This window comes from Barbus barbus (genome assembly GCF_936440315.1).
Source record: "Barbus barbus genome assembly, chromosome: 38".
Taxonomy (NCBI): Eukaryota; Metazoa; Chordata; class Actinopteri; order Cypriniformes; family Cyprinidae; genus Barbus; species Barbus barbus.
Window position 1 is genome coordinate 6,766,933 of NC_136716.1, and position 12,874 is coordinate 6,779,806.

Consider the following 12,874-nt stretch of genomic DNA (forward strand, 5'->3'; position numbering starts at 1 on the left):
TAGCAATTGTAAGTCGCTTTGGATAAAAGCGTCAGCTAAATGAATAAGTGTAAATGTAATGCTTCTCAGGATTTCATCTGTAGCCAGTTACAATTCTTTCAAATTTAGTCAGTTTTTAATACATAACTATTAAGACTTCTAGACTAATTGAAATTTTTTAAGTAGGTATTAGTATTGTTCCTATTCAAAATAAATAAATAAATAAATATATATATATATATATATATATATATATATATATATATATATATATATATATATATATATATATATATATATATATATATATATCGATTTTCAGAACTGAATTGTGGGCCCTTTAAAATTGTACAACATACATGACTTCAGCTCTTTCTCTGTACCACTAATTTATCATTTGCATACCTTGGGTGAACTGTGTCGTGTCTTGAGAAGAATCTGATAATTGAGAGCTTTCCACTGTGAATCATCTCCCATGGCAATGGCAAACTGGCCAATACAGGGCACCAAATGCTTGGTAATGTGGGTCTTGTAGATCTCGTCTCCTCCTAGCATGTTCTCCAACTTCACACACATTCAGAATGACAAGAAAAACTTTTGTCATTAATATAATGCACAGTTTTGATCTAACAACTACAGGTACATCTAATAAAAATTTAATATCGTGAAAAAGTTCATTTTTTCTTGTAACTTGTTTCAAAAAGTGAAACTTTCATATATTTTAGATTCATTGCATGTAAAGTAAAACATTTCAAAAGTTATTTTGTTTTAATTTTGATGATTAGAGCTTACAGCTCATGAAAGTCAAAAATCAGTATCTCAAAACATTAGAATATTTACATTTGAGTTTCAATTAATGACCATCCCTACAGTATAAATACGGTATCTCTTGTTCTTTGAAACCACAATAATGGAGAAGACTGCTGACTTAGCAATGATCCAGAAGACGAACATTGACGCCCTCCACAAAGAGGGTAAGTCACAGAGGGTCATTACTGAAAGGTGTGGCTGTTTACAGAGTGCTGTATCAAAGCATATTAAATACACAAGGTGCACAAGCAACAGGGATGACCGCAAGCTTGAGAATACTGTCAAGCAAAGCTGATTCAAACACTTGGGAGAGCTTCACAAGGAGTGGACTGAAGCTGGAGTCAGTGCATCAAGAGTCACCACGCTCAGACGTCTTCAGGAAAAGGGCCACTTCTGAAACAGAGACAACGTCAGAAGCGTCTTACCTGGGCTGTGGAGAAAAATAACTGGACTGTTGCTCAGTGGTCCAAAGTCCTCTTTTCAGATGAAAGTACATTTTTTGCATTTCATTTGGAAATCAAGGTCCCAGAGTCTGGAGGAAGAGTGGAGAGGCACAGAATCCATGTTGCTTGAAGTCCAGTGTGAAGTTTCCACAGTCAGTGATGATTTGAGCTGCCATGTCATCTGCTGGTGTTGGTCCACTGTGTTTTCTGAAGTCCACAGTCAACGCAGCCATCTACCAGGAAATTTTAGAGCACTTCATGCTTCCTTCTGCTGACAAGCTTTATGGAGATGATAACATTTTCCAGCAGGACTTGGCACCTGCCCACACTGCCAAAGGTACCAAAAGCTGGTTCAATGATCATGTTGTTGCTGTGCTTGATTGGCCAGCAAACTCGCCTGACCTGAACCCCATAGAGAATCTATGGGGTATTGTCAAGAGGAAGATGAGAGACACCAGACCCAACAATGCAGATGACCTGAAGGCCGCTATCAAAGCAACCTGTGCTTCCATAACACCTCAGCAGTGCCACAGGCTGATTGGCTCCACGCCACGCCGCATTGATGCAGTAATTCACGCAAAAGGAGGCCCAACCAAGTATTGAGTGCATAGAAATTAACATACATTTATGTTTAAAAAATCCATTTTATTGATCTTATGTAATATTCTAATTACTGACACTGAATTTTGTGTTTTCATTATCTGTAAACCATAATCATCAAAATTTCAAGAAATAAAGGCTTGAAATATTTCACTCTGTCTGTGTAATGAATCTATATAATATATGGGTTTCACTTTCTGAAATGAGTGACAAAAAATATTGACCTTTTTCACGATATTCAATTTTTTTTAGATGTGTCTGTATGTAAAAATGTAAAAGGTAATAAAATCTAAGTTTCCAAACAGTGTTTACCAACTCTGGTCCTTGAAGCACACAAACAGTATGCATTTTGGTTGTCTCCCTGACCCATTTCAAGTTTTGGCATATCTTGTAATGGGTGTTTGATTAGGGAGCCATCCAATGTGTGTACATTTGGTGTGCCTCCATGAACATGGTTGAGAAACACTCGGTCACACCGCCCTAACCGCTATTTTGTTAAAAATAATTAAATAAATATTTTGCTAAAAAAATTGTGTCTACAGATTATCCAATAACTTTGCTTATGTAATAACTTACTGCACAAGAATAACATGAATGGGGAACAGATTGCAGTTCTTGACATATGTGCCACACTGACCTGATCCACCAGGGGGCCTAGGAACGCATCAGCCCTCTCTTTACTGAGGAAGCGCTGAGTATCATAGAGGAAGATTTTATAGAGGCAGTCCAACACATGCTGCAGCAGCAGGCTGCTCTTTGTCACATTGTCTTCATCATCATCTGAATCCTCCTCCTCCTCCTCCTCTGAATCGAAGAAGGGTTTTTCTAAAGGCAGAGGGGGTAGAAGTTTAAGTAAATTACATCAGTCAAAAAAAAAAGTAAAGAAATTAAATCTAAAAAACAAAACGTTCTATTCCACATTTCTTAGCATGAGCTGCATGCTAATGTTAGCACAGTTTAAAGGTGAGGCATTGCAGGTGTATTCGGACCTTCATACAAACATATTGATATGTGCAGACTACCTGTGTGGGAAATGTTGAGCTGATGCAGCAGTTCAGAGATGGGTTTGACCAGCTGCCCAGCAAACAACACAAACAGTCCTTTGAGTTTGTTGGCAATACTGTCTGCCAGTCTGTAGAACGTCAACAGGCGGTTTTTAGAAGCACCATCCATCTTTGACCAGTCAAACAACTGCAGAAAAGTGAAACATAAAAAAAACATGATTCAATCGGCATGCATTTCGTTTCAAACAGAAAATTCATACCCAAAGTATCGAACATTTTATTAGCTATCACCATGCCCACAAAACTGCAGAAAATATTTCAATTCAATTTCAGTTCAGAAGCTCGATTCAATTCAATTTGAGTTTCTATATAGGTACAGTCTCTCAAATAATACTGGAAACTATACAGGGATCCCTGTCAGTTGGTACATTAATATTAAAGGTTAAACTGAGAATCACTAACAAATGAAAATATAATCAATCTGTAATATAGTGCATATATATTTTGAAAAAAGCTCCTCAATAAAGATACCGGTTCATGTCATATTTAAGACAAGACTTGAAAGCTTGCTTAGTGAATTCCATGTAAATTTAAACAATTTGCGTGTACTATTAAACATGTTATTTAGCAATGGGATAAATTTAGCTTTCGATGCTGAACCTATAGCTTCACAAAATATAATCACCAAACACCATTAAACATTCAGTGTTTGTATAATATGTTGTTGTATTAATTTGCAGGGCTTGCTTTGTGTTTTATGGAACATCAAACTAATCTGGCTAACAAGTGTCAATTAACTGCTTGATTCCTTTTTTAATATAAAAATGTGGCATTAACGTGTCTTCATTATAAAACCGATCTAAGATCATGTTAAATCCATAGAGACTAATGGAGCAGTGGTTCGAAAGAGCCCATCACTATTATTATTTATGCAACTAAAAACAAGATACTGTCTTATTAGAGGAAGTTTTTTTTCTCACTAAACAATAGAAGCTTACTTTGAAGAAGAGAGGTCTGAAGGTGACTTCTGAAAGTTTCATAACCATCACTAGCAGACAGTCAATCACATAGCCCTCGATCTCACCAGTCTTCTTCAGATCTCCCTATTAAACAAAGTTATATTTGTAATCATCAAAAGTGCACTTATTGAAAAACTAAATTGAAACAGGGGTATGTAGTACCACCTGGCAATGCTGGGCACGGAAATCAAGAGCAGACAGGAAGAAGGAAGTGAGTTGTGATTGGTGGTTGTTGAGTTGGTCCTTCTCCATGCGAGTTATATGTTCCTTCAGGATGATCATCAGAGGACCAAGACGGTTCTGCAACAGGTACAGAAAATATGGGCATCAGATGAATAAAACAAAGAATAGCAATAAATTGAAGGAACTGTCCATTACTTGACACTTCTAAAAGACTTCTCAAAGATCATGTGTCCATTCAAACTCTGGTAATTCTGTGATATACCAAATCCTACCTGCTGAGCATCCACCATGGTGCAATAGCATTTTGTAATGGTGGGAATGAGGACCCTTGGAGGCACCTTTGTGGCAAGAGTGGTGGTGAGTGAGGAGAGACGTACAGACAGCTGAGGGCAAGATGTCATTCCTTTGGCTAGTAGAGTAAGGCGGGAGACCTAGAGCACCAGAGAGGAATGAGAAGATTCAAATAAGAATTGTAACCTTGTAGATAAAATGTATTTGAATAACAAGGTTTAACTTAAAGTAACAACGTGGCACTGATACGGACCTGTGAGATGGTGTCCTCCAGGTAGGGGCTGATGAAGTGCGGTAGAGTCTCTGAAACGCGCTGTAGAGCTGTGACAGCACTCAGCAGGTATATTTCATTGTTCAGCAGGTCCTTTCTTTCCTTCAGTGTGTCCAGCACTGCAGGCATCAGGCTGAAGACAGAACACATTAATATACACGTAATAAAGATCATTCACTTCCAGTACATTTTAAAAATTAGAACCATTTCTAGATTCCCAACCCTAGTGATTTACACTGTCAGCTTTACACTTCGTACTTTGTGTAAAATTCAACTACAAACACTCAAAAGTATACTTCAGTTTTGATGCGGATGCTTAACGTATGCATAGAGCTGAACACAGACTTTGAAAGGATATTCTATTTGATAGCATGCACAAACACAGGTGACAAAAACATACTGGAAAGCTAAATCTATGTCCTGTCCGCATTATTTCTCTCCAGAAGTTATAAGCAATAAAAATATCTTTGTAAACTCTTTAAACTAAAGATTGATTCATCTCATAACCCCAAAAGTGCTCATCTGTGCCGGGAGTCATGCTGCACACATATGATACTGATGACAAAATTTACAACCGTTGCACTTTACACTATACACTAGCATGTGTGTAAAATCCAAATACCTTACTTTGGGTTTAACAGTACCTGTGTAACTGTGGTATTGCGAGGGCCTTCAGTGTGCTGGTCACTTCAGCTACACACAGCAGAGCACTTCCCATGACGTTCTTCTCCTCGTCTTTATGAGCAACAAGTTCCACTGCTTTTTTCAGCACTGGTACAAATGCCTCCTGGTGGGCTGAGCCAAAATTTCGGCATAGAAGCTTAAGGCTGTAAAGGGCCGTCTGTCGATTGATAGCCAGCTCGTCTTCTTCCTGTGCCGTGACCTGTCCGTGACTCCGACCCGCAATTTTTAGGAGGACGCCAATGAGCTCCAGAAGCACAGTAATCTGTCAGAGAAACAGAGGAAACAGAGTGATCAGCTAATATTTAAACACATCTACAACAATCAAACATTTAAACAATCTACAAATGCTTAATTAAAACCAGTTTGAATTATGCAATATAAAAAAAGTTTAGCAAATGTTTTACCTGTTCTTCCACCCACTGCGTTCGCTGCTGTAATTTGTTATTGAGTAACTCCATGGCCTTCCTTCTTACTGATGCCAACTGATTACCCATCAGGCCTCTCATTACCATAATGAAGGAATCCATGGGCAGCAGGGCATTAACCTAAAAGTCAGATCATGTTTTATACATGTGCACGTGTACACAAAAAAATTAACTGTGCATATTCTATGCACTCTGAACTCTTTCTGGAACCAAGAAAGTCTTGCTTTGCCAGGTTATTGATTTGTATGTAAGCAGGTAAAATTGGTTATTTCAATAAACTCATTTTTGGTAGCTATCAGCATATTGGTGTACTTGTAAACATGCTCAATAATATCTGAACAATCCAGTGCTTCCTACCTTGTCCAGGATGTCATAGGACTTGCTGAGCAGAGCTCTCCAGAACTTAGCTGTGGGTTTGTCTGCATTATCCTCTACACATCGAGCAACTGCATGGATGTAGCACAGAACCTCCTCCAGTAGACTAACAAGTAAACACAAACATTACACACCCTGCCAATGTCACAACCAACCACCATTAATCCAAGTACTGTAGTCAAGCTTCAACTCACGTCTGCTGAAGAGCCTGTGAGGTACTTTCTGTTAGGTCCTCACAGTCAGCCACCTGTCAGTCAAACAATTACACATTTATGGTGTCTACTGAGAAATCCTAGGGGCATTATAATATCAACATTAAACCAAATGCTTCCTACTCTAAACCCACCTTCCCAACAAATCTGTCAGAGCCCAGAAGCTGAGCCATAAAAGAGACGGAGAGGAATTTAAAATGACGGAGGTCCTTGCCACTATGAGCCTCCACGCTGAAGATCACATCAGAGACCGTTTCTTCCTTCTTCACCGCACTTCTTCCACGGGTCCTCTTTTTCTCCGGAGCTGCCCAGAGAAAATATCAAACATAGTTTATTTCCCTGACAGTTCATTTCTTGATTCGATTCGAGAAGTCGATTCACAAAATAGCTCTCAACTAACTGTCAATAATGCTGTAAACCATACAGGCAACCCTGCCTTAAAGGTTAAAATTAACAACAGAGTCCACACCTAAATATAAACAGTGTTGTATACAAACATTGCTCATAATTGCACATAAGGCAGTTTTGTAGACAAACATTGTGCAATAAACAAACTGCATATATTAGCTTCTTAATTTGAAAAGACAGTGGCTTTTTTACAAATGCATATTTCAACATGCATTTAACATCACTAACAGGTTAAGTGAAAATACAGTGCCCTCCACTAATATTGGCACCTTTGGTAAATATGAGCAAAGGCGGCTGTGAAAATAAATCTGCATTGTTTATCCTTTTTATCTTTCATTCAAAAAATTCCAACCTATCATTGAAATAAAACAATTGAAAGTGGGGGGAAAATCTTGTGAAATAAATGCTTTCTCTTGTTCATGTTTGCCACAATTATTGGCACTTAATCATTGCAACATCCTTTTCCCAGGGTAACAGCTCTGAGTTTTCTCCTATAATGCCTGAAGAGTTTGGAGAACACCTGATAAGAGATCAGAGACCATTTTCTTCTTACAGAATCTCTCCAGATCCATGTTAGTACTTCTTCTCTTCAGTTCACCCCAGGGTTCAGACGGGTTCAGTTCACCCCAGGGTTCAAACACGGCCCATTATAAGATTTCTAACAGAGGCAGTCAGGTTTAGATTTTTTATCTGTTGGTATTTGATAGAATCCATGATGCCATGCATCTGAACAAGATGTTCAGGACCTCCGGCAGAAAAACAGACCCACAACATTAAAGATCCAGCAGTATATTTAACCGTGGACACGGGGTACTTCTTTTTATCCCTGTTTGTACTAAACTAATGAGGTAAACAGCGAAGATTTTCAAAATTAAAACAAAAAGAAAAGTAAAACTAAACTGGCTGTCGGTGACAGTGCTTGCATTTTCTAAAGCGCTCGCAGTGAAAGCGCCTCTCTTCACATGATCAGTGAAATCTCCTGCTACAATGTGCTGCAGCTCTGCAACACGCACTGTATGGAGCAGACGCTTTGGAGCAGTGCAGACTATGCACTCGCACAAATGTGACCATGTCAAATTTTAACTTGCACATTGTCAAAACATTGTTATAAATGCGACCATTTTGGTCGCAGTCTAGAGCCACATCAACTGAAAACCACAATTGTATTTCGGCACCCCAGGTTGCCAGTTGGCGAAAAAAAAAAAAAAGCATATTTCATGTCATTCATCGTCATATGCGCTCGTTCCTGTTGGTGTCGTTAATCTGGCAACCTGCGTGTGCATCGAGTCTGAGGAGGAGGGACCGGGTGAAAAAAAAAAAACCCCTCTCCAATATTTTGAATTTGGACTGCAATACCTTGTTCAATCCTAGATACAGCACCTTTAAGAATCAATAATAGTTCATCAAAATGAAGATCACTTAAAAATCAAGAAAACAATATTGTCAACAAGGGAATAAAAGTCAGAGGCAGGTCACTGAAGTGGGCCGTTCTTACCTTCTTCTTTGTCCTGTGGTAGAGTCATGAGATACTGCAAGATTCTGATCATGGAGGTCATCTGCTCCTTTACCTCAAACTCACAGCACACCGAGATCCAGAATTCCTGATCTCTTTCTACAATAGCCTCCTACACAACAAATAACACAACTGTTTCTACAAAACCTAAACACAGGGGGTTTAAAGTGTATCATAACATTTTTCTGTTATTTCTGGGGGAAGTCGTGGCATAATGGTTAGAGAGTCGGACTCGTAATCGAAAGGTTGCGGGTTCGAGTCTCGGGCCGGCAGGGATTGTAGGTGGGGGGAGTGAATGTCCAGCGCTCTCTCCACCCTCAATACCACGACTGAGGTGCCCTTGAGCAAGGCACCGAACCCCCAATTGCTCCCCGGGCGCCGCAGCATGGCTGCCCACTGCTCCGGGTGTGTGTTCACGGTGTGTGTGTGTGTGTGTGTGTGCATTTGTTCACTACTCACTGCTGTGTGTGTGCACTTGGATGGGTTAAACGCAGAGCACCAATTTCGAGTATGGGTCACCATACTTGACAATACGTCACGACTTACTTCTGGACATTGCTTATTCAGTAGTAAAAAACTAAAATATCAATACAGTTAGAAATGTAAAAAACATGCACGAAACTTTCTTTACCTTTTCAGGCCCAGTTGCACTGACGGATGTTCGTGTGGCATGCTGCTTGAACAGAAGCAGCATGAGGACCCAGAGGAAGCGAGATGGCCCCAGTGTGTTCATCAGCTGGCTGAGAATGGGTAAGCGTCTGTGCTCAGGCACATGAGGCAGGGCATCAACAAACACATGCACGATATGTGATACCACAGTCTCCATATGCCCCTCAGACTGGGCACTTCCACCCTCATGGGCCTATGGAGAAACGAGAATCAAAATATAATGTCATAACAGTTTCTTTTTTTTTGTAAAAAAACAAAACAAAAAACATTTCACATTTTATGAAGAAAATATTAGTATAAAACTCCCTACCACTATGACAGGAGATTGTGTCTGGTTGCAAGGGCATTAAGTAGTTTTGCGGTTTTGATGCATTTTTATGCAAATTTTGAGCTCACAGCCTCACACATCATTAAACAGCCATTACAATAATGCAATATATATTGCACACCCCTACAAACCAGTTTCATGGAGAACTTTAATACTATAGATTTGAGGTTTGTTCAAATCTTTGAAGCTCTTATGGAAAGAAGACATTCAAATGCTTCAAATATATCAAACAGTACATAGAACGAACATATTTTTAAACATACCTTTATAAGAGCAGGGATGACTGCCTGAACAGTCTTGTTGATGACCTGGAAGCTGTAAGTGTCATCCAGTCGCATGATGTTGGAGCCCATGAATGTAAAAATGGGCATGATGTTGTGAAGAACCTTCTCCTAAAATCAGAGAAAAAGACATTTACAGCTGTTTGAAAGTATGTGTGAGAGCGAGTGTTTCACGACTGTACTTACAGGAAAGATACCAGCCAAAGCACCGAGCAGAAGGAGAGCATGATGGTGAGTTTGGGGCATGTCTGATATCCTGACACACTGCACTACCAGCTCCACATTAAATTTATCCTCCTCCAGCACATCTATACACACACACAAATGAAATATTTCCTGAAACAATGTTTCCTGATTCAAGGAACCTCAAGAGAAAGCTTGTGCTTATATCTACTGCAAAGTGACAAATAAACCCGGATGGTAATTATTTCTTAAAATTATCTCATACCCTTATGCAAAGTATTACCATCCGCATAGGGCTAAAGAAAGTAATGAAATAATTTGACCCTAATCATAACCTTTCTAATCTTTTCTTAGGCATTTCATGCCATATTTCTGGTACCTTTGCTGATAGACCCTCCATCAGGAGACAGTTTCTGACAGACATTCAACAGGCAGCTGAGGATGAGTTGTTTCGTGTACTCAATATTTTCCTGTTCAGCTGAAGCAGGCTCCTGACATCTATAGCACACAAATGAAACAGCATTCACAATCCATTATACTTATGTGTGACATATTTCAGCTTAATGTTAAATGTAAAAATATAGCGGTAGATGCAAGCTTAACATACCTGGAGAGCAGATTAAACAGAGCGGGCACAAGACACTGGGCTCTCCTTAGCTTTTTCTTGTGTTGCAGCAGCTCTAAAATAAGGGTAACTCTTGGCCAAGAGACAACATTCTCCTCTGGAACTACCGTGGATGATTCTTGTGTTTTTCTGAGAATAAAGCTTGCATTTTTAAATCTTCAAATCTTCCAGAACTAGAATTTGGAGTTGATTAATTAAGGACAGCAACTCACTTTGTTTGCATTTTACTCCTGCGTGTTTGCACTACTGTAGCAGTAACTTTTTGTTTATCTACAGGCATCAGCTCATTGGCCACTAGCTCTGCATCCACAGCAATCTAGAAAAATGGACACAGCCAAACATGGGTTATTGATATATAAGCACAAAACATTACCTCTAAATAATTCTATTTAAAATGGATATGAAAAGAAAATGAATATTTTTCATACCGCTTTAAATACACTGTTTATACTTTGGGAACATGCAGGGTTTTTGTTCCCCACCAGCAAGTCAAATAAAATAGAAAGAATTTTTTGTTGAATCTTTTCATCTCCAAGAGCAGTGAAGAACAGCTTGGTGATCTGAGGAAACATGCAATCAAATTAGAACAAAACATCCTTCGTCACAGAGCAAATGGTGCAACAGTTTTTTATTTTACCTCACATTATAGTGACAATTCTAAGACAAATGACAAATTTATTAATGGAGTATGTGACGACAAAACTAAACTGTGGAGTCTTAATGGACCAAATTTTCCAATTGTCAATCTCCAAGCAAAAGTGTCAGTCTAAAAATAAAATTGAGATCCTTAATTGGTTAGTTCACACAAAAATGAATTGTTCTTGTGTGTCATGGAAGCACGTTTGACCTTCTGCAAGAGCCAATAAGGTTCAAGTACGGTTGAGCTTCTGTTCACCATATTTGATGAGCTCTATTTTTGTGCATTTATCAATGCGACTAAAAACCTTAACTGAATCGGTTCATTATATAAAGTGATCATGTCTCTTCAGAAGATACTCTTTTTTTTGTTGAACAGCCTGCATCACTATTAAAGGTTGCTTTGCTATATCCTACACAGTTACACAGTTAAAGGGTTAGTTCACCCAAAAATGAAAATTATGTCATTAATCAGAATCAGAATGAGCTTTATTGGCCAAGCATATTTACACATACAAGGAATTTGTTGTAGTGACAGAAGCTCCACAGTGCCACAGAAAGACAGCAACAGGACCGGACACAGATAATAAAAGAATACTATACAAATAGGCAATGTACAAAGCAGCAAAAACACAATATATAATATAGACAACTATGTATGTACAGGTCAAGTATGTGCAAATTAGAAATGAGAAAATAAAAATAAGTGAGTGTGGTAAATGGATAATGTATTATAGTTGTGTGTTCCACGTTTATTTTTGAGTGTTCATGAGATGGATTGCCTCAGGGAAGAAACGGTTCCTGTGTCTGGTCGTTCTGGTGCTCAGAGCTCTGTAACGTCGACCAGAGCGTTTTACCAGCCCTTTTGCTCACTCTGGATAAGTACAGTTCTTGGAGAGTGGGGAGGGTTGTACCAATGATTCGCTCAACAGTCCGGACTACCCTCTGTAGTCTTCTGAGGTCAGATTTGGTAGCTGAGCTGAACCAGACAGTTATTGAAGTGCAGAGGATGGATTGAATGATGGCGGAGTAGAACTGTTTAAGCAGCTCCTGTGGCAGGTTGAACTTCCTCAGCTGGTGAAGAAAGTACAACCTCTGCTGGGCCTTTCTGACAATGGAGTCTATGTGAATATCCCACTTTAGGTCCTGGGAGATGGTGGTGCCCAGGAATCTGAATGACTCCACTGCAGTCACAGTGCTGTTCATGATGGTGAGTGGGGGGAGAGCAGGGGGGTTTCTCCTGAAGTCCACGATCATCTCCACAGTTTTGAGCGTGTTGAGCTCCAGGTTGTTAAGACTGCACCAGACAGCCAGCTCCTTAACCTCCTGTCTGTAAGCAGACTAGTCACCGTCCTGGATGAGGCCGATCAGTGTGGTGTCGTCTGCAAACTTCAGGAGCTTGACAGAGGGGTCTTTAGAAGTGCAGTCATTGGTGTAGAGGCCCTGTACGCAGCCCTGAGGAGCTCCAGTGCTGATGGTACGAGTGCTGGATGTGAATTTACCAAGCTTTACTAACTGCTGTCTGTCTGTCAGAAGCTGTTGATCCACTGACAGACGGAGGTGGGGATGGAGAGCTGGGTTAGTTTATTCTGAAGGGATTCCAACATTATGGTGTTAAAAGCGGAGCTGAAGTCCACAAACAGGATCCTCACATAAGTCCCTGGTCTGTCCAGATGCTGCAGAATGAAGTGCAGTCCCATATTGACTGCATCATCCACAGACCTGTTTGCTGTGTAGGCAAACTGCAGGGGGTCCAGTGATGTCCTTCAGATAAGCCAAAACCAGTCTTTCAAATGATTTCATGGCTACAGACGTTAGGACCACAGGTCTGTAGTCATTAAGTCCAGTAATTTTGGGTTTCTTTGGGACGGGGATGACGGTGGAGCATTTGAAGCATGAGGGGACTTCACACAGCTTCAGTGATCTGTTGAAGAT

At 39.8% G+C, this 12,874-nt stretch overlaps 1 protein-coding gene across 1 annotated transcript in view; it reads right to left on the reverse strand.

The window, feature by feature from the left end:
• The window catches only part of LOC306857326 (HEAT repeat-containing protein 1), a 34,629-nt gene that overhangs the window by 3,549 nt on the left and 18,206 nt on the right, over positions 1-12,874 (reverse strand). Inside the window, exons 24-43 of the mRNA XM_079397228.1 lie at positions 10,732-10,863; positions 10,516-10,619; positions 10,286-10,432; positions 10,058-10,176; positions 9,682-9,803; positions 9,478-9,606; positions 8,849-9,079; positions 8,200-8,329; positions 6,431-6,600; positions 6,279-6,331; positions 6,067-6,190; positions 5,689-5,829; positions 5,245-5,546; positions 4,583-4,733; positions 4,311-4,469; positions 4,021-4,155; positions 3,835-3,939; positions 2,855-3,023; positions 2,470-2,657; positions 385-543 (exon numbers count right to left, since the gene is read on the reverse strand). Of these exons, the coding sequence (XP_079253354.1) occupies positions 385-543; positions 2,470-2,657; positions 2,855-3,023; positions 3,835-3,939; positions 4,021-4,155; positions 4,311-4,469; positions 4,583-4,733; positions 5,245-5,546; positions 5,689-5,829; positions 6,067-6,190; positions 6,279-6,331; positions 6,431-6,600; positions 8,200-8,329; positions 8,849-9,079; positions 9,478-9,606; positions 9,682-9,803; positions 10,058-10,176; positions 10,286-10,432; positions 10,516-10,619; positions 10,732-10,863 (2,970 nt within the window). The remainder of the gene's footprint in view (positions 1-384; positions 544-2,469; positions 2,658-2,854; positions 3,024-3,834; positions 3,940-4,020; positions 4,156-4,310; positions 4,470-4,582; positions 4,734-5,244; positions 5,547-5,688; positions 5,830-6,066; positions 6,191-6,278; positions 6,332-6,430; positions 6,601-8,199; positions 8,330-8,848; positions 9,080-9,477; positions 9,607-9,681; positions 9,804-10,057; positions 10,177-10,285; positions 10,433-10,515; positions 10,620-10,731; positions 10,864-12,874) is intronic.